General features: G+C 46.0%; 1 protein-coding gene across 3 annotated transcripts in view; it reads left to right on the plus strand.

The window, feature by feature from the left end:
- Positions 1-26855, plus strand: part of SFMBT2 (Scm like with four mbt domains 2) — a 229729-nt gene that overhangs the window by 13732 nt on the left and 189142 nt on the right. For all 3 annotated transcript variants that reach the window (XM_030216279.1, XM_030216281.1, XM_030216280.1), the window contains exon 2: positions 25453-25611. In XM_030216279.1, the coding sequence (XP_030072139.1) occupies positions 25518-25611 (94 nt within the window). In that variant the 5' untranslated portion in view covers positions 25453-25517. The remainder of the gene's footprint in view (positions 1-25452; positions 25612-26855) is intronic.

Below are 26855 nucleotides of genomic sequence, written 5' to 3' on the forward strand. Positions count from 1 at the left end.
CTGGATTCTAGGGGCAGCGACCAGCGTCTGTCCCTGACTCGCTGTTTCCCTCGTCAGGATCTGTGCGCTGATAGATCCTCCTTCCATAAGCAGCAAGGCTGCATTCTCCAGCTGCTGCGGTCCTACCAGCGTCGACACACTTCCGGGTTGTGGAGGGCGGGGGGGGGGGGGGGGGGGGGGTGAAATCGGGAGGACTCAACGTCACTCCCTCAGCACTGCGCTCAGCTCCCGAAGGGGTCGAGCTCGTCGAGGTAGGCATCTTTTCGCCCGGGGTCCTGACTCCGTAGCTCTCCAGCGTCATCTGCCGCGAGATTGGAGTCGACGTCGGCACCATGGAGGTAGGGGCCAGCGTTTTCCCCTTTCTCTTTCCCCATCTTTAAAATTGGAAAGAGAACTTCTGTTGGCCCTACGGTCGTTGGAACTGCGGAACTCAGGACTCACACAGCCGTTAGCGCCGCCATCTTGATCCGATCATCGTTTTTGTATGACAGCAGGCAGATCTGCACAAAAATACATGCACTCGTTTATAGAATAGCACCTAATCCTTTAATCCTAGATACAGGACCAGATTCTATATATGGCGCCTAAAAAAAAAAATCAGTGCAGAAAACATTTCTCCTTCAGCGTATTCTATAAGCGATGCCTAGATTTAGGTGCGGTATAAAGAATACGCTTAGTCCTAGCACCTAAAACTACATGCATCCATATACAACAACGAAAATGTGGCGTAAATCTCGGCATATAGATTTAGGCGCAGAGGGCCGTATATCTATCACAATGCGCGTAAATTTAGGAATGCCCACAAAACACCCATTTCCCCGCCTGTAACCACGCCCCTTTTTTGCCTGCACAGGTTAGAGACGAGCGCAGGCAGTGGCTGCTGCCGCTCGCGAACATGGTGAGTACACCGGGTCACAGGTGGGGGCAAATCTACTACTTATCATTTCTAAAGTGCTAGTAGACGTACGCAGCGCAGTACACTTGAACATGAAGAGACAGTCCCTGCTCGACAGAGCTTACAATCTAATTAGGACAGACAAACAGGACAAACAAGAGATAAGGGAATATTAAAGTGAGGATGATAAATACCGAATCCGGTGGAGGAGAGGGAGAGAGATGCAGGATGAAGAAGGGGGGTGGTGGTTTGCAAGGCCCAACCAAAATAACTGTGGGTCCACCCAGGGGTGTGCTGGTAAATTGTTAACAGGGGGCTCTCTCTCGCCAGCAAAGTAAAAGAGAATTCAGGAGGGGCCCAAGCCCACATTTTGGGATCCGTTTGTTAAAGTAGCCATGGAGAACCGGCTCCCAAAATTCTTAAAAACTTAACAAACGGCTCTCGAGAGCCTGTGAGAGCCTGCTCCAGCACACCACTGGGTCCACCCAAAATAACCAGTCTGGCTATGTCATTGCCCTGCAGCAGGGCTCTAAGTCACTCTGCCATTTGTACTGCTAGCCGGGGAAGACATATTCTGCTTCTTACTCAATGCATGAGCAACATATTCTGCTTTGAGTCCAAATTTAAATATAGTAACTAAATGGGCAAATTGAAGTACTGATCATCGAGAACATGGAAAGTGAAGGCTCTCTAAATGATGTGACCCGATTATTAAAAACGGAAATTAGAAACAGAGCATATGACAGCAGATGAGAGCCGTAAGGCCAGCTTTCTCCAGTTTGCTTCTGTTGTAATACCACAGAGTCTCCTTGACCTCCAGCGTTACTGTCGCTGCTCCGCAGTCATCTGTATATAATGTACTTACTCTTTTACTGTTCTTTTGTCTCTGTCTCCTCACTGAGAGGCTGCTTCAAGTGTCCACCACCTTTACTGTGAACAAATATATCCTTATGTTACTGAGGCACGTGAAACGAAATTCAGGCCAGTTCTTTTTTTCTGGCAGGAAGCAATAACGTTAACAATGAAGAATGAATATCCGTTTCCTCTTTATTTCTGCTTATTGCATGGAATTTTCCCTGGTGTCACTGATATTTCCCACAGATTGCCAAACCTGAAGGCAGGCATACAACATTTCTTTCATATCGTATCTCCTATTGCTTGATTTAGATCACACTCTCGTCATTATTATGCTCATAATTGGGGCAGTACTCATGTCTACATGGTAAACTTTGGGAGGTGGGGGGGGGGGGGTTGAGAGAGATGCAGGGGCCATGGACAGAGACTCATTACGAGGACTTATTTGCATCAGTAGGGGCTGAAAAGCAGAGCCATGTGTGCAAAACAGTTGCTCAATTTCTAGGGCATGTCTTACATAAGAACATTGAGTCGGGAAGTATTTTTTCACGGAGAGAGTGGTGGATGCTTGGAATGCCCTCTCGCGGGAGGTGGTGGAGATGAAAACGGTAACGGAATTAAAAAATGCGTGGGATAAACATAAAGGAATCCTGTTCAGAAGGAATGGATCCTCAGATGCTTAGCGGAGATTGGGTGGCAGAGCCGATGGTGGGGGGGGGGGGGGGCTAGTGCTGGGCAGACTTCTACGGTCTGTGCCGTGAAAATGGCAGATACTAATCAAGGTCAGGTATACACAAAAAGTAGCACATATGAGTTATCTTGTTGGGCAGACTGGATGGGACCTTGCAGGTTTTTCTCTGCCATCATCTACTATGTTACTATGTTGCACCTAAATCTCCACTACCCAAGCTGCAAAGGACTCAAATACAAATCAACTTATGTATCCAGCTTTTCCTACTTAAGCACACAACTATGGAACGCATTACCAACAGCCGTAAAAACAACGTATGACCACCTAAACTTCCGGAAATCACTAAAAACTAACCTGTTCAAAAAGGCATACCCTACCGACCCAACTTAAATGCCTGTACCCTACAACACAACGAAACCAGTGCTCGTAATCATGTTGATCCTGTTGTGTTTCTGGTTGGTAGGTTTATGAGGTCTGTCGTGTATCCCGGAGTTTCACCGTAGATAATTTTAAGAGTTAGGGTGCAGATTTTGAAAGCAATATGTTCTTTGATTGGGAGCCAGTGTAGTTTTTCTCGGAGGGGTTTGGTGCTGTCAAATCGCGGTTTTCCAAATATAAGTCTGGCTGCCGTGTTTTGGGCGGCCTGAAGTTTCTTTATGATTTGTTGTTTGCATCCCGCATAAATTCCGTTGCAGTAATCTACGTGGCTTAGTACCATTGATTGTATCAGGTTGCGGAATATTTCCCTTGGGAAGAATGGTTTCAGGCATTTGAGTTTCCACATTGAGTGGAACATTTTCTTTGTTGTAGATTTCGCTTGGTTCTCCAGTGAGAGGCTACGGTTGATTGTAACGCCGAGAATGTTCAGGCTGTCTGAGATTGAGAGGGTGCAACCTGGGGTGTTTATGTTTGTGGGTTTCTATGTATTGTATTGGGATGAGATGATGAGACAGTGTTTTTTCTGTGTTGAGTTTTAGTTGGAATGCATTTGCCCATGAGTTGGATTTCGTTGGTGATTTCTGCCAGATCATGTTTGTAAGGGATGTATATTGTGACTTCGTCTGCATAGATGAAAGGGTTAAGGCCTTGGCTAGTGGGGTCATCATTAGGTTGAAAAGGGTCGGTGATAGTGGTGGTCCTTGAGGTACTCCGCAGTCTGCTTTCCACGGTGATGATATAGTTGAACTTGATTTCACTTGATATGTTCTCGTGGTTAGGAAGCCCTTGATCCATTTAAGTATGTTTCCGCCAATCCTGAAGTAATCTAGGAGTCTTAGAGGCATATTTTCAAAGCACTTTGGGAGGCTAAGTTCCATAGGTTTCTATGGAACTTTGGGAGGCTAAGTGCTTTGAAAATATGCCTCTTAGTAGTATTTTATGGTTTACCATGTCAAACGCACTAGACATATCGAATTGAAGAAGTATGCTTTTGCCTATTGCTATTTCCTGCTTGAATTTGGCTAGGAGGGTAATTTAGTACTGTTTTAGTGCTATGTAGGGGGCGAAATCCTGATTGTGATTCATGTAGTATTATGAATTTGTTTAAGTAATCATTAAGTTGTTTGGTTACTATGCTTTCCATCAATTTGACTACCAGTGGGATAGATGCTACTGGGTGGTAATTAGTGATTTTGTTTGTTTTTTTTCTTGGTGTCTTTTGGTATTGGGGTGAGTAGGATGTTGCCATTTTCCTTGGGGAAGAGACCTTGTTGAAGCAGGTAGTTTAAGTGGGATGTGAGGTCTGCTATGAAGCGGTGGGGGGCGGATTTTATTAGGTAGCTGGGGCAGATGTCCAATTGACAATGAGTGTTTGAAAACCTATTAATCACCTGGGTTACTGTTTCGGTGGTGAGGAGAGCGAAATTTGACCAGGTTCGGTCCGTAGGATATTCGCCAGGGGTTGGGTCCAGACTGTTGATGAAGTTTTCGATATCGGTGTTATCCTGAGTTAGAGTTTTACACAGGTTAGCAATTTTTTCGTTGAAGTATTTAGCAAGATTGTCTGCAGATGGGATGTCTGTATTGGTTGTGGTGACCGAGGTGATGTCTAGTAGTTTGTTTACGAGTTGGTATAATTTCTTTGTGTCTTTGTTTTCCGGCCCTATTTTAGTTTTATAGTATGATCTTTTAGTCTGTCTTATTGCGTATTTGTATTTTCTTTGTTTGTTTCCATGCGTTGAGTGTGTGTTCATCTTTTATTTTTTTCCTGGATTGTGTTTTTATTTTTTTCAGTTCTTCGTTGAACCATGGCGAGTTGTGTCTGCGTGAGGTTCTTGTTCGTACTGGCCAAGAATATCTGGGAGTCTCTTTTGATAATTCACTTACTTTTTGGCCCTCACATATACAGCAATGCTTCCGTGATCTTAAAAGATCTAGATCTTTGAAAACATATTTGGATAAATGAGTGTTGAACACACTACTTCATCCATTCATATTAAATCATTGAGACTACTGTAATTGTCTTCTCGGTTATTGGCAATATTCTATCCATCGGCTACAGCTGTTAAATTGATCTATGGGGCAAGATGATTCAGTCACATTATACACCTTCTTTCTATGCAGCATTCAATATAAAATTCTATTATTGGGTGTTTTTTTAAAAATATTTGCTGTATTTCACAATTAAATACATAAAAAACAGTGGCAGGCACTGCCTACGTGTGGTGCTGGTTCTCCGCGAAGCACAAAGAACTTTGATTTCTTCACAGCTCTGGAGTGCTGGCTTGGTCCAGCTGGCAGAGGCTGCTCCACAAAATATTTGTTCAATTATAGCAACATGGGAGCCAACTTTTCAACAGGATTGGGGGTGCTAAACTCAATACAATTTGCCCCTTATTGGACACAGTGAAGGAATTTGCAGAGCTGTACCAAATACGAATAATAAAAAATGTTCAGCTGAATATAAATCACTATTCAGTCGATTACGAATAACGTGTTTGGGGCACTAGTCAGAGCCGAACTGAATATGCATGTTCGGTACAGCCCTACTAGAAAGATTTTAAGAGTTGTATTGTTTGCAAAATAATAAGAGAAAAAAAGAAAGTAATGTAACATTTTATTAGGAATGGGCATTTAGTGCACTAGTGAGAGTGTAACAGCCTTCACATGAGTGTGACACTCCTAATGAATGAGAAGGGGCTCAAAGAAAGTGAGAGAGCATTCAAAGGACTGAGGTGGAGAGGACATATGCAGGTCTTCATGGTAGCATTTAAGCGTCTTTTTGGTACTGGAACATTTAATTGAAGAACTCCAGCACGCTTCATCATGTAACCTCCTACCCTGTTTCCCCGAAAATAAGACATCCCCTGAAAATAAGACCTAGTAGAGGTTTTGCTGAATTGCTAAATATAAGGCCTCCCCCGAAAGTAAGACCTAGCAAAGTTTTTGTTTGGCCCCGATGGGTGCCCACTGTCTCCCCCCAGAAGCTCACTATTTGGCAACTAGCCACCCAGCCCAGTTCCCATTAATGTGGAGGTAGTGATGGCGATATGGTACTGTGTTGTGGTTTATTAGGGGAGGTTGTTTTTTTGTGTCCTTGTGAGAGCTGGACATCTATAACACAAAGCAACACATTCTTTTCCTCGTTCTTCCTCTATCAGGGGCCATCGTTGGGATTTTTTTTTTGTATGTGTAATCGTTTGGTTCTCTAGTGTGGTGCATTTGGGTATGGCTTGTACCGTGTTTCGCCGAAAATAAGACATCCCCTGAAAATAAGACCTAGTGCATCTTTGGGAGCAAAAATTAATATAAGACACTGTCTTATTTTCGGGGAAACACGGTATGTAAAGGTTTGTTTACTTGTATATACCACTTGACAAATTATCCAGATGTTTTAAAATACAAATGAATCACAGCAGAAGCTTGTCCTGTTTGTGTGCTATCTTCTGCTAGTGGAGCACGGTTATCTAGAACAAAAGAATCCCTGAAATGCAGGTGAAAGATAAATGGGTTCGTAATTTGCGTTTCAGGGCCTAGTGGCGTAGCTACGTGGGACCACAGGGGCCTGGGCCCGCACAAATTTGCTCTGGGCCCCTGGGTTGGCTGGTGGGGGTTCCCAACCCCCCGCCAGCAGAAGCCTTCATCCAGCACCGGTCTCTGGTGCCACCGTACTGCCCGGCTGCCTTGATTTCTTCCCCTCACAGCCGGGCGCACTCTTTTTAGTGAAACTGAGCATTTGCGCATGCTCAATTTTATTAAAACCAGAACTGGACGAAGGCTTCAGCTAGTGGGGGTTGGGGACCCCCTCGGCCTGCCAACTCTGTGGGTGCTGGAGCACCCCCAACATTGAGAAACGTCCTTGTACGTGTCCAGGGAGGAGTTATTTCCACTGGGCTTAGCACCCCCAATAATTTTGAAAAGTTGGCGCATATGAGTGGCGGCAGTTGGTGGGGAGCGTAAGGGTGTTTGTGTGTGTGCGTGTGTGGGGTGGTGGGTGCAGCGGTGGACCAAAATGTGCTCCCCCACTGGGCTCTGGCCCCCTCCCACCAGAGGTCTGGCCACGCCCCTTATGAACCCCTGTCTTTTATTGTCAATCATTTTTACTTTAAAGATGGTACAGCGAGGCCAGACCGGGAAGTGGCTCATTTTGGAGTATTGGAAAGACCAAGGTCAAGGGGAAATTCTGCCACTCGTGTTAATATCGCTTTCTAGACATTTGGTGAAATTAGACTAAAGAACGACATTGCTGAATAAGTTTGGAACCCCGAAATTCGTTTTGCGTTTCTTCAATCCTTGCAGCGCCCGCCCCCCTCCCCCCCTGCACCTGGCCCGCCAGCCTAGCGCGTGAGCGATGCGTTGCAATGCCCAGGCGGCGCCGCAATATGTGATTGGTTTGAAGCCAGCCCACCTTATCACCTTCTGGGCCAATCAGCGAGCGCCGGGTACTGGGGGCGCTCGCGCCATTCTTTTCATCCAATCGGCGTCGAGCTTTCTCTGAGCACCGCCTCCGAGGCAGAGCGCGCCACGGAGATAGGCCGGGAGGAGGCCGGGCGGTAAATAACCGGTAACCGTTGAGTCCGTGGGGGAAGGGCCGGGCCGCGGGCGTTGTGGACTGGACTGGAGAGAACAGAGCAGGGGAGGGAGACGCGGTGATAGTGACGCTGGTTATCACTGGGGGTTCTCGAGGTTTCCCGTTTCTGAACGTTCCTAATGAATATGTGTGGGAGCGATTGGCCTACTACTACTTTGATCCTTTCTAGAGCGCTACTAGTCATACGCAGCGCTGTACACACTGAACCGACACAGTCCCTGCTCTGCAGAGCTTACTTACAATCTAATTAGGACAGATAAACATGCATTATTAGGGGCATCCTGACCACCAGCACTCACTGGGACCAATGGGTCTGCGCAACTCCGTTAAAATAGTATTGTAAAAAATTTATGCGATTATTTTTAAAATGTATTCATTTGTGCTAGATCTGCGTTGTGTATTTTTAACCGTTAAAAAAATATATATATATCCTATATTGCCACAGTCTGGTTAACAGTAGAAGGTGGAATATCCATTTCCCAAATAAATGCAGGGAAATGGCGGTTAGCTTAGCGGAGTTTAAAAAAAGTTTGGACGGCTTCCTAAAGGAAAAGTCCATAGACCGTTATTAAATGGACTTGGGGAAAATCCACTATTTCTGGGATAAGCAGTATAAAATGGTTTGTACTTTTTTGGGATCTTGCCAGGTATTTGTGACCTGGATTGGCCACTGTTGGAAACAGGATGCTGGGCTCGATGGACCTTTGGTCTTTCCCAGTAGGGCAATACTTACTACTACTACTACTACTACTTAGCATTTCTATAGCGCTGCCAGGGTTACGCAGCGCTGTACAAGTTTAACATGGGGAAGGACAGTCCCTGCTCAAGAGAGCTTACAATCTAAAGGTTACAAACTATGTAGTCAGTGTAGGTAGCATGAATGGGAAGGTGGTTAGGCGCCAAAAGCAAGGGAGAAGAGATGGGCCTTAAGTAAGGAATTGAAGATGGGCAGGGAGGGCGCTTGGCGTATGGGCTCGGGAAGTCTGTTCCAGGCATAAGGTGATGCGAGGCAGAAGGAGCGGAGTCTGGAGTTAGCGGTGTTGGAGAAGGGTACAGATAGGAGTGATTTGTCCTGACAGCGGAGGTTACAGGCGGGAACATACTGGGAGAGGAGGGTAGAGAGGTAATGGGGGGCTGCAGATTGAGTGCATTTGAAGGTCAATAGGAGAAGCTTGAACTGAATACGGTAGCGGATAGGGAGCCAGTGAAGTGACTTGAGGAGAGGTGATATGAGAGTATCGGTTCACGCGGTAGATAAGACGTGCGGCGGAATTTTGGACAGCTTGAAGGGGGGATAGATGGCTAAGCGGGAGGCCAGCGAGAAGAAGGTTGCAATAGTCAAGACGAGAGGTAACGAGCGAGTGGACGAGGGTTCGGGTAGTCTGTTCAGAGAGGAATGGGCGAATTTTGCTAATATTATAGAGGAAGAAGCGACAGGTCTTAGCAGTCTGCTGGATATGGGCAGAGAAGGAGAGGGGGGAGTCGAAGATGACTCCGAGATTGCGGGCTGAAGAGACGGGGAGGATGAGGGCGTTGTCAACAGAGACGGCAAGTAGGGGAAGAGGAGAAGAGGGTTTGGGTGGAAAGACAAGGAGCTCAGTCTTTGCCATGTTCAGTTTCAGATGCCGGTTGGACATCCAGGCAGCGATGTCTGAGAGGCAGGCCGAAACTCTGGCCTGGGTTTCGACAGTGATGTCGGGAGTGGAGAGATAAAGCTGGGTGTCATCAGCATAGAGATGGTACTGGAAACCATGTGATGAGATCAGCGAGCCCAGGGAAGAGGTGTAGATCGAGAAAAGAAGCGGTCCAAGGACAGATCCTTGGGGAACCCCAACAGAGAGCGGAATGGGGGTGGAAGAAGAGCCATTAGAAAATACTCGGAAGGTGCGTTGGGAAAGATAAAAAGAGAACCAGGAGAGGACGGAGCCCTGGAACCCGAATGAGGACAGTGTGTCAAGAAGTAAATTATGTATTACTTATGTAGGTGCCCAGGGGGTGGCAAGGGAGAGGGCACCAAAAGCCCATCTGTAGGCTGATGAAAGCTCCTTTTGAGCCAATTGAGTCCTGTCATCTGAAGTATTTGACCTGTAAAGTTGTGTTTTTGGTGGTGATCACTTTAGCTCACAGTCAGTGAGATTCAGGCCCTAGTAGCTGATCCACCTTATAATAGGTTTAATCACAACAGAGTAGTTCTCTACATACATCCTAAGTTTGTTCCTAAGGTAGTGTCAGAGTTCCATCTTAATCAGCCATTCGTCCTATCAACATTTTTTCCAAAATTGCATGCCCATCTTGGCAAGAGTGTACTGCATACCTTAGATTGCAAGTGAGCCGTAGCCTTCTATCTGGAGTGGACTAAAGCCCATAGAAAGTCTACCCAGCTTTTGGGGTTTTTTTTCACCCAAACTGGATGGGGGTGGCTGTTGCCAAACGCACAATTTTTCAATTGACTAGCAGAGCGTATCTTCTTTATTTATGCACAGGCTGGGCTGACTCTAGACTGTCATGTCAAGGCTCATAATGCCAGAGCCATAGCTATGTCGGTAGCCCACTTGAGATCAGCCTCCATAGAAGAGATTTGCAAAGTGACCCACACATTCACATCTCATTCCATATCATCAAGCTGATCAATCCATAGACTGGTGGGTTGTGTCCATCTACCAGCAGGTGGAGATAGAGAGCAAACTTTTGCCTCCCTATATGTGGTCATGTGCTGCCGGAAACTCCTCAGTATGTTCTCTATCTCAGCAGGTGGTGGTCACACACAGCAGCAGCTCTGGCTAGGCCTCCAAGCCTAATCCTTAGGTTTTGTTGAGGCCTGGGGTTGAGGGCTCTTTTGAGCAAGTGCAAACCTGGTGGTGCCAGGTCCCTCCTTTTCTCCCCCCTCCCGCTGGCTCCGTTTAAAAAAAAAAAAAAAAAAAAAAAAAAAATGTTTAAACGTCTTTAAAGGCGTTTAATTCGACGTTTCTTTAAACGTTCATTGCAGCTACTCACTGGGACACCAGTTCGTTACAGCTCGGAGCGGCAAGCAGGTAATTTTACCTTTTTATAGCGGGCAGGGGGTTCCCCGATTCTTCTCCTCGTGGCAATGGCGTCGGAGGGCGAGGGCGCAAAGGGTCGCTCCCCGGATCGCTGGAGCGCTTCTAGAGGGGATGCGGGGGTTTTACAACCTGATTCGCCCTTGATGGGTGATAGTTTAGTGACCGATGAATGTCCCGGTCGTTCCTCCGGCGTGGCGGTTTTTTCCCGCCATAAACGCCCATCCCCCGCTCCTCGCCTCCGCCATCTTGGCCGGCCACGCGGCTCGGACGGCTTCTTCGGGGCCGCCCTTGAGGTTGGAGACATTAATGCCATGAACGCCCTTAATTTGGGCGACGGCACAAAGCGGCTAAAGTTAAGCGCCGTTCTTCCCGCGCGGCTCCTTCACGGAGTTTCGCGCCGGACGCCATTTTGGATGCGCAGCATGTCTCTCCCCCGCTATTGCGAGCGCCGGTTGAGAGTGCGTCTAGGGCTGTTGCCCAGGCTGCGGAAGTGCACAGTCTGGGGGGTTTCTCCCCCGAGTTTGTTTTGCTGCTGCATCGGGCCTTCCTCATGCAAAACGCTGCCCCTGCTCCCTCTTCGGATAAAGAGGTTGAGGTTCCCAGAGGTAAACGCCCTCGGGTTGATTTCCAGGCCTTGGAGGACTTTTGTCTCCTCCGATGTAGATGAGGGCAGCGTGTCTGAGGTCTCCCAACGATCCTTTGCGGATTCCTTGGAGGAGATAGATCCCCGCTCGGATGGAGCGGATGACCCCTCTGCAGCGCGGCTTTTTAGCCCAGAGGATTTGCCCAACCTGTTGTTACAGGCCATGGACACTTTGAAGATTTCCTCTCCGGAGGACGTCTCTCCCTCAGCCCCTGTTGGCTCTGCCATTATGCTGGGGACGAAGCGCCCGCCTAGAACCTTCCACGTGCATGATGCCATGCACACCTTAATTGCGGCTCAATGGGTTGTCCCGGAAACGAGCCTTTAAGTGGCTAGGGCTATGTCCCGCCTCTATCCTTTGGCTGTGAGTGAACGTGAGGCCTATCTGTGGCCTACCGTGGATTCTTTAATCACTGCGGTGACTAAGAAAACGGCGTTGCCGGTGGAAGGTGGCACGGCCCTAAAGGACGCCCAAGACAGAAGATTGGAGGCGGCCTTAAGGTCGTCCTTTGAGGCAGCTGCTTTAAGTTTGCAGGCCTCAGTTTGCGGCTCCTATGTGGCCAGGGCGTGCCGGACTATGGTGCAGCGGGCTTCCCCCTCGGATCATTCCTTGAGGGCTGATTGGCCGGCCCTGGAATCGGGCTTAGCCTATTTGGCAGACTTGCTGTATGATGTCTGGAGAGCCTCAGCTAAAGGCATGGCTCAGACAGTCTCTGCGCGGCGGTGGCTTTGGCTGAAACATTGGTCTGCTGACCACGCCTCTAAATCCCGCCTGGCTAGATTGCCTTTTAAAGGCAAGCTGCTCTTTGGGGTCGAGCTGGACAAAATCGTGACCGATCTCGGCACGTCTAAGGGCAAGAAATTACCAGAGGTCAGGGCTCGGGTTAGTACTCGTCCCGATACCTCCAGAGGACGGTTGCAGGAAGCCCATCGGTACCGCCCGGGCAAGTCTGGTTCCTCTGCCCCCTCTTCCTTCAAGAGGAATTTCTCCCCCAAGCAGCATTCCTTTCGCAGAGACCGCCGTCCCGGAGGTGCTCCCTCCGGTCCTCCCCCAGGGTCTCGTACCCAATGACGGGGCCTTGGTCCACGCCCCAGTGCAGATTGGAGGACGGCTGTCCTCGTTTCTGGGCGAGTGGACCACTATAACTTCAGACGCGTGGGTGCTGGAAGTCATCAGAGACGGCTACAAGCTAGAGTTCTGCCAACCCTTAAGAGACGGGTTTGTACTCTCTCCCTGCAAGTCTCCGGTCAAGCTGTGGTAGTGCAGCAGACCTTGGACAACCTGATCCGCCTGGGTGCGGTCGTTCCGGTGCCAAAAAATCAGATTGGCAAGGGACGTTACTCCATTTACTTGGTGGTTCCAAAGAAAGGAGGTTCTGTCCGGCCTATCCTCGACCTCAAAGGGGTCAATCGGGCCTGGAAAGTGAGGCACTTTCGCATGGAGACTCTCCGCTCTCTTATAGCGGCAGTGAAGGCAGGAGAGGTCTTGGCTTCCTTGGACATCAAGGAAGCGTACCTGCATATTCCCATCTGGCCTCCTCTCCAACGCTTTCTGCGTTTTACAGTCCTGAGACGACACTTCCAGTTCAGAGCCCTCCCTTTCGGGTTGGCTACTGCTCCGCGGACCTTTTCCAAAGTAATGGGGGTCATAGCGGCCTTCCTGCTAAAGGAAGGAGTACAAGTCCATCCTTATCTGGACGACTGTTTGATCCGAGCCCCCTCTTATGCAGAGTGCGGCAAAGCTATGGACCGGGTAGTTGCTCTTTTGAACTCCCTGGGATGGATCATCAACTGGAAGAAGAGCCAGCTGCGCCCGACTCAGTCCCTGGTGTATCTGGGAGTTCGATTCGACACCCAAGTGGGCAGAGTGTTCCTGCCAGACAATCGGATTGTCAAGCTTCAGGCTCAGGTGGACTAGTTCCTAGTAGCCTCTCCTATTCGGGCTTGGGACTACGGGCAGCTGTTGGGCTCTATGACGGCCACGATGGAAGTAGTGCCCTGGGCCAGGGCTCATATGAGACCACTACAGCTATCTCTGCTGCTGTGCTGGACTCCGATGTCGGAGGATTATGCTGTGCGCCTTCCCGTGGACCCAGCAGTGCGCAAGGCGCTGAGCTGGTGGACGCAGACAGACCAGTTGTCTGCAGGATTGCCTCTGGTGACCCCGGAGTGGATTGTCGTCACGACAGACGCCTCTTTGATGGGCTGGGGAGCCCACTGCTTGGGAAGGACAGCGCAGGGGCTCTAGTCTCCTGCAGAGGCAAGTGGTCTATCAACCTCCTGGAACTCAGAGCCATTCGGTTGGTGTTATTGGAGTTCATCCCGGTACTGGTGTTGAAGCCTGTACGGGTCCTGTCGGACAATGCCACGGCTGTGGCCTATATCAACCGCCAGGGAGGTACCAAGAGCGCCCCTCTAGCCAGGAGGCTATGAGTCTTTGCCAGTGGGCGGAAGCGAACCTGGAGCAGCTTTCAGCGGCCCACATTGCCGGAGTCATGAATGTCAAGGCGGACTTTCTCAGTCGCCATACCTTGGAGCCCGGAGAGTGGCAACTATCTGCTCAGGCGTTCTTGGACATCACGAAGCGCTGGGGCCAGCCGAGCCTAGATCTGATGGCGTCATCGGCCAATTGCCAAGTGCCGCGCTTTTTCAGCAGAGGACGGGACCCTCGATCCCTGGGAGTAGATGCTCTTCTCCAACAGTGGCCGACACAAGAGCTCCTCTATGTGTTCCCGCCCTGGCCCATGTTGGGCAGGGTGCTAGACCGGGTGGCAAAGCATCCCGGCAGGGTAATCCTGGTGGGTCCGGATTGGCCCAGACGTCCCTGGTATGCGGACTTGATCAGGCTCTCAGTCGACGATCCTCTGCGGCTGTCAGTGGAGCAGGGCCTGTTACATCAGGGTCCCGTGGGGATGGAGGATCCCTCTCCCTTTGGTCTTACGGCCTGGCTATTGAGCGGCAGCGTCTGAGGAAGAAGGGCTTCTCAGACAAGGTCATCGCCACTATGCTGAGAGCGAGGAAGCGCTCTACTTCTACTGCTTACGCCAGGGTTTGGCGTATCTTTGCAGCATGGTGTGAAGCAGGCTCACTTTCTCCCTTCACTGCTCCAATTTCTTCAGTGTTGGCGTTCCTGCAAGAAGGTCTGGAGAAAGGCCTGTCGCTCAGTTCCCTTAAAGTCCAGGTAGCGGCTCTGGCTTGCTTCAGGGGCCGCCTGAAGGGTGCTTCCCTGGCTTCGCAGCCAGATGTGGTGCGCTTTCTCAAGGGAGTTAATCACCTGCGCCCTCCTCTGCACTCAGTGGTGCCTGCGTGGAATCTCAACCTGGTGCTAAGAGCATTGCAGAAGCCGCCTTTTGAACCCTTGTCGAGGGCATCTCTGAAAGACCTGACGTTGAAAGCAGTCTTTTTGGTGGCTATCACTTCAGCCAGAAGAGTTTCCGAGCTCCAGGCGCTCTCATGTCGAGAGCCTTTTCTGCAGTTCACTGAGGCAGGAGTGACTATTCGCACAGTGCCTTCCTTCCTGCCCAAGATTGTTTCTCGCTTCCATGTGAATCAGCAGCTCTGTCTCCCTTCCTTTCGTAGGGAGGACTACCCAGAGTAGTACTCTGCTCTTAAATATCTGGATATGAGACGAGTCATCTTCAGATACTTGGAAGTGACCAATGATTTCCGGAAATCGGATCATCTGTTTGTCCTGTTTGCAGGTCCTCGTAAGGGTCTGCAGGCTGCTAAGCCTACAGTGGCAAGATGGGTCAAGGAAGCCATTGCAGCGGCTTATGTGGCCGCGGGGAAGGTGCCGCCTATCCAGCTGAAGGCTCACTCCACGAGAGCTCAGGCGGCCTCGATGGCAGAGGCCGGATCCGTCTCCTTGGAAGAGATATGCAAGGCGGCAACTTGGGCTTCGGCTCATACATTCTCCAGGCATTACCGTTTGACTGTGGCTGCACGGGCGGAGGCCCGGTTTGGAGCTTCAGTGTTGAGGTCAGGGATTTCAATGTCCCGCCCTGGGTGAGTACTGCTTCGGTACATCCCACCAGTCTATGGATTGATCAGCTTGATGATATGGAAGGTAAAATTATGTATAATCATACCTGATAATTTTCTTTCCATTAATCATAGCTGATCAATCCATAGCCCCTCCCAGATATCTGTTCTGTTTTTATTCTGGTTGCATTTCAGGTTCAAGTTTAGTCTTCAGTTATTTCAGAAAGACTTCGTGTTCAAGTTCTTTCACTTGGATTCTTCAAGAGTTGAGACGAGTTTGTGTTACAGTGAGCTGCTGCATTCCTCTCCCCTCCGTTTACGGGGCTGGATTGAGACATAAATTCTGCCGGCACTCCCTCCCGCTTCGTGCGGCTGTAGGGCAGCTTTGTACCCCTCCCGCTTCGGCGGTGTTAGGGTCAGTCAGCTCCTCCCGCGGTTGCGGTTGCAGGATAAGCCAGATCCCCCCGCATCGGCGGGTGTGGTGTCCCTCCCCCGCTCCGCGGGGATGAGCTGGACGGATTCCCCTCCCCCACTTGTGTGGGGATGAGCTGGGTTAATTCCCCTCCCCCGTTTCGGCGGTGGTGAGCTGGGCAGAGTGTCCCTTCGTGGGTGTAATTCTCTAAGTGCTGAGTCCTGCGGATGGAGCTTTGATATCGACATACTGAGGAGTTTCCGGCAGCACATGACCACATATAGGGAGGCAAAAGTTTGCTCTCTATCTCCACCTGCTGGTAGATGGACACAACCCACCAGTCTATGGATTGATCAGCTATGATTAATGGAAAGAAAATTATCAGGTATGATTATACATAATTTTACCTTACTGCCTCAGGAGCAGGATGCCCAGCATGACAGCCGGTTCAGGCAAGCAGTCCTGCAGAATTTGCTCTTGTGTCTAGAATTCAACTCTATCCCTCTAGGCCCAGGTTTGCTCTGTTCCAGGCTGCACCACCTCACCTAGTATGTTTATGGTTTCAGGTTGATTGAATTAGAGGCCTCAATGTTTTGAGTCCCTATTGTCCTAGCATTGTTTTTGGTGAGCCTGGTAGCTAGGGATTCCCATCTATGAGACTACAATGTCCTGCTTGTCCTCAGAGAAAGCATAGTTACTTACATGTTGCAGCAGACAAAGTATTCTCACATTCCCTCCCACCTCCTTTTGGAGTTGTATTCTTTAGCTTTATCAAATGACTGAGGGACCCACACTCATGGGTCTGGCAGGAAGGTGCCAGTGCATGCGCACTGGGATGCTGCTAGAACGTTCTAAGTATTATTGCTAGTTAGCGTCTGCACCGAGCTCCATTGGATGATATCACCCATCTGTGAGAATACTTGGCCTGCTGTTCTCGGAGAACACCTGCTACAGGTGAGTAACTTTGCTTTTCTGTCTCTGGCGAAAGTGTTACGATGGAGAAGTGGAGAAGAGAACCAACTGAAAGTAACAGGATAGATCATAAGGAATGCCAAGCCAAATGCAAAGCGGAGATAAGGAGGGCAAAAAAGGACTTTGAGAAGAAATTAGCGTTGGAAGCAAAAATACATAGTAAAAACTTTTTTAGATACATTAAAAGCAGGAAACCGGCCAAAGAGTCGGTTGGGCCGCTGGACGAAAATGGTGTTAAAGGGGCGATCAAGGAGGACAAAGCCGTAGCGGAGAAATTAAATGAATTCTTTGCTTCGGTCTTCACCGAGGAGGATTTGGGGGGGACACCGGTGCCGGAAAGAATATTTGAAGCGGGGGAGTCGGAGAAACTAAACAAATTCTCTGTAACCTTGGAGGATGTAATGGGTCAGTTCAGCAAGCTGAAGAGTAGTAAATCACCGGGACCTGATGGTATTCATCCCAGAGTATTAATAGAACTAAAAAATGAACTTGCGGAGCTACTGTTAGAAATATGCAATCTGTCCCTAAAATCGAGTGTAATACCGGAAGACTGGAGGGTAGCCAATGTTACTCCGATTTTTAAGAAAGGTTCCAGAGGAGATCCGGGAAATTATAGACCGGTGAGTCTGACGTCGGTGCCGGGCAAGATGGTGGAGGCTATTATTAAGAATAAAATTGCAGAGCATATACAAAAACATGGACTGATGAGACAAAGTCAGCACGGATTTAGTGAAGGGAAGTCTTGCCTCACCAATCTAATGCATTTTTTTGAGGGGGTAAGCAAACATGTGGACAATGGGGAGCCGGTTGATATTGTATATCTGGATTTTCAGAAGGCGTTTGACAAAGTGCCGCACGAAAGACTCCTGAAGAAATTGCAGAGTCATGGAATCGGAGGTAGGGTATTATTATGGATTAAAAACTGGTTGAAAGATAGGAAGCAGAGAGTAGGATTGCGTGGCCAGTATTCTCAGTGGAGGAGGGTAGTTAGTGGGGTCCCGCAGGGGTCTGTGCTGGGTCCGTTGCTTTTTAATGTATTTATAAATGACCTAGAGATGGGAATAACTAGTGAGGTAATTAAATTCGCCGATGACACAAAATTATTCAGGGTCGTCAAGTCGCAGGAGGAATGTGAACGATTACAGGAGGACCTTGCGAGACTGGGAGAATGGGCGTGCAAGTGGCAGATGAAGTTCAATGTTGACAAGTGCAAAGTGATGCATGTGGGTAAGAGGAACCCGAATTATAGCTACGTCTTGAAAGGTTCCGCGTTAGGAGTTACGGATCAAGAAAGGGATCTGGGTGTCGTCGTCGATGATACGCTGAAACCTTCTGCTCAGTGTGCTGCTGCGGCTAGGAAAGCGAATAGAATGTTGGGTGTTATTAAGAAGGGTATGGAGTCCAGGTGTGCGGATGTTATAATGCCGTTGTATCGCTCCATGGTGCGACCGCACCTGGAGTATTGTGTTCAGTACTGGTCTCCGTATCTCAAAAAAGATATAGTAGAATTGGAAAAGGTACAGCGAAGGGCGACGAAAATGATAGTGGGGATGGGACGACTTTCCTATGAAGAGAGGCTGAGAAGGCTAGGGCTTTTCAGCTTGGAGAAGAGACGGCTGAGGGGAGATATGATAGAAGTGTATAAAATAATGAGTGGAATGGATCGGGTGGATGTGAAGCGACTGTTCACGCTATCCAAAAATACTAGGACTAGAGGGCATGAGTTGAAGCTACAGTGTGGTAAATTTAAAACGAATCGGAGAAAATTTTTCTTCACCCAACGTGTAATTAGACTCTGGAATTCATTGCCGGAGAACGTGGTACGGGCGGTTAGCTTGACGGAGTTTAAAAAGGGGTTAGATAGATTCCTAAAGGACAAGTCCATAGACCGCTATTAAATGGACTGGAAAAATTCCTCATTTTTAGGTATAACTTGTCTGGAATGTTTTTACGTTTGGGGAGCGTGCCAGGTGCCCTTGACCTGGATTGGCCACTGTCGGTGACAGGATGCTGGGCTAGATGGACCTTTGGTCTTTCCCAGTATGGCACTACTTATGTACTTATGTACTTATGTACTAATTTTTCAGCCATTTATGATCATGTGAAGACATACAAGATTGTTATTGACGTCAGGAAAGGAATTTATTCTTTCTAGACATTGACAGAATAACTGGTTAACATTAAGCATTTCAACAGTTGAATATCTTAAAGCCCTGTAATTGACATAGCTCACAACTATACTGTAATATCATTTACCATAATTACTACACATAACGGCATTAATTTATCCTTAATGATCTTTGAAGCATTTTGTTGAAAAATGCAACACAACATTGGGGATTTGTTTTTGCTCATCAGACCTTTGTTGAACTCTTCTAGCCCTGTGGTTTTTTTTTTTTTTTTTTTTTAAATAAAGCCGGGGTTAGTGTATTTATTAAATCAAACAAATATTTTCTAGTGTACATTAAGCTCAAATTACTGATAATAACTTTATTTTTCTTGGAATGAGACTACAATGCAATATTATAAAATGGATTGGCCTTTCCTGGATATAAATTACTTTGGATTGATCTTTGCATATTTTTCTCCTAGGGTCTGTTCAAGAGTGTAACTCGGAGGTCATCAAACCTGAAATGCTAGGTCATAAAAAAATTATGTGGTTAAAATATGGGCATTTTGCCCAAAGTGTTATACTGTATTTGAAATTCAGGCGAAGGTTCAGAGTGCTTTGAACACAAAATTCATTCTGCAGGAAATTCAATGCTTGTACAAAAATAATAAAAACTCTCTGCTTCTAACCTTTTAAAGTAACTGACGCAGATGTTTTGTCCCTGTTTTTGGCGAAAATTTAAATCTGGCCCCATTAAGTCGTCGTTTTTAGAGTGTTAAAGTTTCAACAGCCAAACATATGTCTTAGAAGTGGTGAATGATTATATTTATCAGGTGAACGCACCAAACTTACAAACCTGTTTCCACTGCCTGAACAAATGACTTTAAATATTTTCTTGTAGTTTGATTTTATAAAGCTGTTTGAAGGTTTGACAAATCTCTTCTTGTTTGATTTATTAAAGAGAAATCCATTCTCTGCTATTTACAGTTTGCCCATATGGAAACTATTTTCAACAGGCATGTAATATATGTGTGCTATAATTTTGCTTCATTGTAATACGCTGTTCACAATTTAATTATGCTGTTTAACAACTTGATTTCATTGATGTTTATATTGTTACCCTTGAGTTCAATTTAAAATGACTGATATGATAAGTTTAAATTGATACAGTATCTTGTTTTCTAATCCCTAACTTCGTTTTCATGCTTACTGATGGGGAAAACTGAATCTATAAATGTTAGAACCTGTCAAGAAACAGTAAATGCTTCAGCAAAAATTTGTAACAAGCATTCTGGAAACCCTTGACAATTATCCAGTGCATTATTAATTATAAATATAGCAACATGCTAATTGACGGCAGATAAAGATTGAAGTGGCCCATCTAGTCTGCCCAGTTGGGTGATTAAGGTTGTAACTGCTCCTTCATGCAGGTTACCCCCATTGCCTTCATTTAGGGTTGTAATTGCTCTCTGCAGGTTACCTCCCTTCTGTGATTTTGTTATGGGTTCTAACACTTCATGCAGATTTCCCCCATTTTTTTTTTAAGAAACGCTTAAAAGTAAATTCATTGCTGTTTTGATCCAATGTGCTGCTCCATGCTTGGTTTGTCCTCTTGACCTTAAGGGATCTTTTGTATTTATTTGTGCCTTTTTTTAATTCCAGCACTGTTTTGTCTCCACTGTCTTTACTTGGAGGACATTTCAGGCACCCACCAGCCTTTCTGTGAAAAATATTTCCTGATGTTGCTCCTAAACAATAGAGGGTCTAAAAGCCCCAACCAGCTTTGCAAACAAAGCTTGGGACAGGATTTTGACTTTCTAAACTGAGTTTTTATGCCTAAAGGAGTAGTAACCTGCTAGTAGGAGGGAGGTTCAGCTTTTTTGCAAATTACTAACCCCTCATAATCTTCAATTGGTGGGTTCTAAAGATTATCTGACTCGGATGCCTTCTCATCTATTGAGGGCATCATAGTCATACTCTTAGCATCAGGACATACTTACAAAGGAATTCTCTCCCCTCTTAGAAGCCAATGCAGCAGAACCCATTCTACCAAGGGAAAGAAGGCAAAGATTGTATTCCAAATATTTCCTAATCACAAACAAGATAAGAGTATTCTGTCCCATCCTAGATCTAATGCTTAGTCGGAGAGAAGTTTAGGATGTTTTCTCTAGGGATCCCACTATGTTCTTTGGACTTAAGTGGTGCTTACATTCACATAGAAATATATCCTAGCCACAGGAAGGATCTCAGATTTGTCAAAGGAAAATAGTAATTCTTTCATTCATTTATTATACTTTCTATACCACCTTTGCTCACTTTCAGACCAAGGCGGTGCACAATCTAAAAACAATTTACAGAGGTTCAAGAGTAATGAAAAGAACTACAGTGGTTGAAAGGAAAGAAATGTTCAAGCACACAAAAAATATTTTTACAAGGGAGGGAGAAAATAAAGGGGGAAGGACTTAAGCAAGGAGAAGATGGTCAGAGGGTGTGGGAAAGGGTACAAAAAGGTCAGTCTAGCAGCCCTAACATACTTCAGTTTTCATTGAAAAACCTGAGTGAAAAGCCATGACTTTAGAGACATCTTAAATTGGTACAAGGATTGTTTGGCAGAAAGTGGCAGAGACATCGAGTTCCATAGGGAAGGTGCAGCAAAAAAGAATGCTTGGTGTCTAGTGAGTTCTAGACTGGCCTACAACAACCAAAAGGTGATCATTAAGGAACCGAAATGCGCAAGATGGCAAATAAGGAATGGTGAATGAAGATAGGTAGTCAGGAAGGCCTAACCGGACGGCCTTGAAAGCAACTAACAATGAGGCACATTTTCAAAGCACTTTGGGAGGCTAAGTTCCATAGGTTTCTATGGAACTTTGGGAGGCTAAGTGCTTTGAAAATGAGCCCGAATGTCTTATAAATGAGTCGTTGCTCAACTGGAAGCATACTGCCTTTTGGCGTTGTGTCATCTCCTCCTGTATTCACAAAATGCTTTGCAGTCATAGCAATGTATCAATGCAGATTGGGAGTGCATGTGTTTTCCTATTTGAACAATTGGCTGTTCAAGAATTCATCTCTGGAAGGGCAGAAGGATCAGTACACACAATCAACCATTGAGGTGCTGGAGTTAGTAGTGTTCATCGTAAATTACCCCAAATCTCACCTAAGCTCATCATAGCATTTGGAATTCATAGGAGCTTTGCTAGGTGTGACTTGGGCAACAATCTTTTTTTTCCAAGCAGAGGGTCACCAATTTAGTGTTATAGTGGAAGAAATGCAAACAAGTCAACATGGCAGATATTGAGGATAGTAGGCTACATGGCGTCAACAGTATATGTAACACCTCTGGAACATCTCAATTTGAGACAGACTTAGTGTACCTTGAGCACTCAGTTGACACAGGCCACCAGAAAGCTTCGGGATGTAATTTCTGTAGCCAGTCTTGGAACGCACTGTTCTGGTAGACAAATCAATTTTGCAAAGAAAAAGGTATGGCAGTATCACATTAGTGAGATAATGTAGAAAAAAAAACTGAATTAAAATGGATAAAATCAGTGGCGAAGAAATACAGAAAACCTCTATAGAAAGGAGGGACATTTTGAAAGCATTGTTGGTTTTATCTGTTCAGCTGCTGTTGCTTTATTAGTACCTGTGGCCATTTTTTCTGACTTTTATCAGACTACATGTTTTTTTAAAGATTGAAACACTAGACAACAGAGAAGATTAATGGTTATCTGCCTCGGGGCCCTGTGCCGATCACGCATGTTAATAACAACACTCTTTCACATATCTGTGTGGAGAGACCAGCGAGAGGTACTAGCCTAAAACAGAAAGGATACATAAAAATGGATGAGTAGATAAACCATTAAATAAATTATAATAAATACCAGTCGAAAAGGGACAACAAATACCAGTTGATTTGATATAAATAATAAAAGCCTGCATTAATAATTCCTTAAGCAATGTCTGTAAGTGCTGGTTTTGTTTTAAAAAGAGAAGCAAGTTGGAATGGGGCAAGCTCTTATGAGAAGACATATCAGAAGAGACTTGAGGACCCAAATATGCTTATCTTAGAGGAGAGAAGGGATGTGGGAAATGATGCAGACGTTTAAATCATGAAAGGTATTAATGAACGAAGAAAGCTTTTCTAAAGGAGGGAAAGCTAAGGGACAAAAATGAGGATGTTATAATGCCTTTGTATTGGTCCATGGTACGACCGCACCTCGAATATTGTGTTCAATTCTGGTCGCCGCATCTAAAAAAATATATAGTGGAATTAGAAAAAGTGCAGAGAAGGGTGACTAAAATGATAAAGGGGATGGGACGACTTCCCTATGAGGAAAGGCTGAACCGTCTAGGGCTCTTCAGCTTGGAGAAAAAGACGGCTGAGGGGGAGATATGATAGAGGTCTATAAAATAATGAGTGGAGTGAAACGGGTAGACGTGAATTGTTTGTTTACTCTTTCCAAAAATACTAGGACTAGGAGGCATGCGATGAAGCTACAAAGTAGCAAATTTAACACGAATTGGAGAAAAGTTTTCTTCACTCAATGTGTAATTAAACTCTGGAATTTGTTGCCACAGAATGTGATAAAGGCGGTTAGCTTAGCAGAGTTTTAAAAAGGTTTGGACGGCTTCCTAAAGGAAAGGTCCATAGACCATTATTAAATGGACTTGGGGAAAATCCACTATTTCTGGGATAAGCAGAATAAAATGTTGTGTACTTTTTTGGGATCTTGCCAGGTATTTGTGACCTGGATTGGCCACTGTTGGAAACAGGATGCTGGGCTTGATGGACCTTTGGTCTGTCCTAGTGTGGCAATACTTACGTACTTATGATATGAAGCTGCAAGGAGGTAGACTTACGAGCAGTGTCAAATGTTTTTTTCATGGAAGGAAATCAAGCATTGAGTGCTTCAATTCAAAACAAGTGAAATTACTTTTTGATTTTCTAAGATTCAAGGCAGGACTATGCAGCTATTGAAAATCACAGCTTTCATGCTCTTCCACTTGAGTTTTAGATAAAAATTCTTTAGCATTTTGAACTGCAGGTGATGGTCTATATGTATTTAGTGCTCTGTTTTTCAAAATTGCTCAAGCAATTGACTGAGCTACACACTTATCTTAGCCAATTTTTGCTAAGTAAGCATTTTTTTTAAGTCTAGGTACTTTAACAAAGAAATAAGTGTGTGGATTCGGAGTTTAATTTGTCACAAGATTATGATTTGGACAAAAATATCTCAAATATCCTCAGATAAATGCACATCTGGATCACTTGCTGATTTCAGAAAACAGGACCTGTGGAAAACATTTTAGAAAGGACAGTCAAATCAGAATTGAGACACCAGGCTGGGACCTCTCATGTTCTGCTGGTATTTTAGAAGAGGATCTGCTGAAGTAGAGCCTGTTCTAAAACCTTTGGAGAAATGGATGTCTACACGCTGGTTATATGTGACAGGAGAATCCATTTTAGACTAAAAGTCTAAAATATCACATGGGTTAAAATGGGCAGATAAATGTTCATATTATGGAATAAAAGTGCCTTTTCCACGCGCTAAGGCCATTTTACTGCTGAGGTCAATTTGCTATTTTTTGTATTAATTGCCTTGTGCTAATTTTGCCATTAGTGCGTGGCTATTAAAACTGATTAGCACGTGAGCTCTTACCACCCTCTATTATATAGGTGGTAAGGATTTACGCGCTAAGCATTCACTAATCGGTTAGCGTGCAGCAATATAGCCATACTAACTGATTAGCACAGAGCACATTACTACTACTACTACTACTTACTACTAATCATTTCTAAAGTGCTACTAGACGTACGCAGCGCTGTACACCTAAACATGAAGAGACAGTCCCTGCTCGACAGAGCTTACAATCTAATTAGGAGAGACAAACAGGACAAACAAGAGATAAGGGAATATTAAGGTAAGGGTTAGGAGTTAAAAGCAGCATCAAAAAGGTGGGCTTTTAGCTTAGATTTGAAGACGGCCAGAGATGGAGCTTGACGTACTGGCTCAGGAAGTCTATTCCATGTATTTTTTGGCACATCCTCTGAGCCAAAAAATACATAGTGCACACACATCCCAAAATTACCACATGATGCCCACATTGATGTAAGGACATAGACATTTCTCTTCTGAAATGGCAAATAAATGTTCAATTTTAGGTCTGCCATAGCACAATACCCTTGTCATTTACAAATTCTTTTGTTGTAGACGTGCATATTTTGAATTACATAAGAACATAGGAATAGCCATATTGGGTCAGACCAATGGTCCATCTAGCCCAGTATCCTGCTTCCAGCAGTGGCCAATTCATGTCACAATTACTTGACAAAATCCCAAATAGTAGTAACATCCCATGCTACCAATCTCAGGGCAAGGAGTGGCTTCCCTATGTCTATCTCAATTTCAGATTATGGACTTTTCCTCCAAGAACTTGTCCAAGCATTTTTTAAACCCAGATACGCTAACCACTGTTACCACATCCTGCGGCAATGAGTTCCAGAGCTTAACTATTCTTTGAGTGAAAAAATATTTCCTTCTATTTGTTTTAAAGGTAGTTCCATGTAATTTCATTGGTAAAATCAGGTCTCGGACGTTATGCAATATGAATAGAGCATCTAAACTAAGATTACCGAGCATTTGACATTTTCTCACCTGCTGTAGTGCAGCAGAATGAAATTTGACCTTACTTGAACATTTTCTAAAAATAAACCTGGGTTAATAGAAAGCAACAATTAAAAAAAAAAAAAAACGCCGTTTAACATTTGGGCAGTAGGCTTAATTGACTCAGAATGAATGTATCTTGTTTTCTCTCTGTCTAGGAACTTCTTTGCGCACGATGAATTAATAGAAAGAAAAAGGCCACATTTGCGGAGCTAAGAACACGATGTCCTTGATTTCCAACATGCAGGATACAGCTCATTTATCACTGGAGAAATCGCAAAGCCCAGCAAATGGGAATGGGGAGCCATTTGATTCAGGTGAATGTTTTTGTTATATAAGTAAATGCATATTTTTTTTATATTTTATTTTTTTCTTCTTTTGCCGTTTCCTCAAGTGGTATACTTAGATAATTCTGGAAGCCCTGGCTGAGGGTTTGGGCACATTCTCAGTGCTGCTTGTTGGCCAGAAAAGGCTATCCCACTCTAAGCAGCATCTCTCTGCTCTCCCTCTGTGGGTCTTGGGGCTAGCACAACATAATAAGCCTAGTAAGCACCAGAGGCATAGCCAGACCCCAGTTTGGGAGTGGGCATGAGCCTGGGGTGGGGCACATTTTACCCCGCCTCTCCGCCGCTCTCGACCCCTGTCTTAATCCCACATACCTGGGCTGGCGGGGGTCCCCAAGCCCTGCCAGCAGAAGCTTTCCTGCGGGGATATTCGCCGCCACTGGACTGCCTGTCCTGCTTTGGCGCACATGCTTGTTTTTAATGAAATTGAGCATGTGCAAAGCTTGCGCATAGTCAGTTTTCACTTAAAACGAGCATAACATAGTAACATACTAGATGACGGCAGAAAAAGACCTGCACGGTCCATCCAGTCTGCCCAACAAGATAAACTCATATGTGCTACTTTTTGTGTATACCTTACCTTGATTTTGTACCTGTCCTTTTCAGGGCACAGACCGTATAAGTCTGCCCAGCACTAGCCCCACCTCCCAACCACCAGTCCCGCCTCCCACCACCGGCTCTGGCACAGACCGTATAAGTTTGCCCAGCACCATCCCCGCCTCCCGCCACCGGCTAAGCTCCTTAGGATCCATTCCTTCTGAACAGGATTCCTTAATGTTTATCCCAGGCATTTTTGAATTCCGTTACCGTTTTCATTTCCACCACTTCCCGCGGGAGGGCATTCCAAGCATCCACTACTCTCTCTGTGAAAAAATGCTTCCTGACATTTTTCCTGAGTCTGCCCCCCTTCAATCTCATTTCATGTCCTCTTGTTCTACCGCATATGCATGTGCATGGAGGAGGGGGAAAGCAGGGCAGGCAGTATGACGGCAAATATCGCCGCAGGAAAGGTTCTGCTGGTGGGGCTCGGGGACCCCTGCCAGCTAAACCAGAAGACCTTGGGGACCCCAAACCCAAATTGGGGGGCCCAGGCCCCTAAGGCCCCCCATGGCTATGCCACTGGTAAGTACAGCTGTAGGGTACCAAAACCTTTCATGACCAGCGCTTGCACTGGTCCTGTTTGCATGCATAGTTTTGGCTCTTTAGCATTAAGCTGT

Source organism: Microcaecilia unicolor, chromosome 10 (assembly GCF_901765095.1).
Source record: "Microcaecilia unicolor chromosome 10, aMicUni1.1, whole genome shotgun sequence".
Classification (NCBI taxonomy): Eukaryota; Metazoa; Chordata; class Amphibia; order Gymnophiona; family Siphonopidae; genus Microcaecilia; species Microcaecilia unicolor.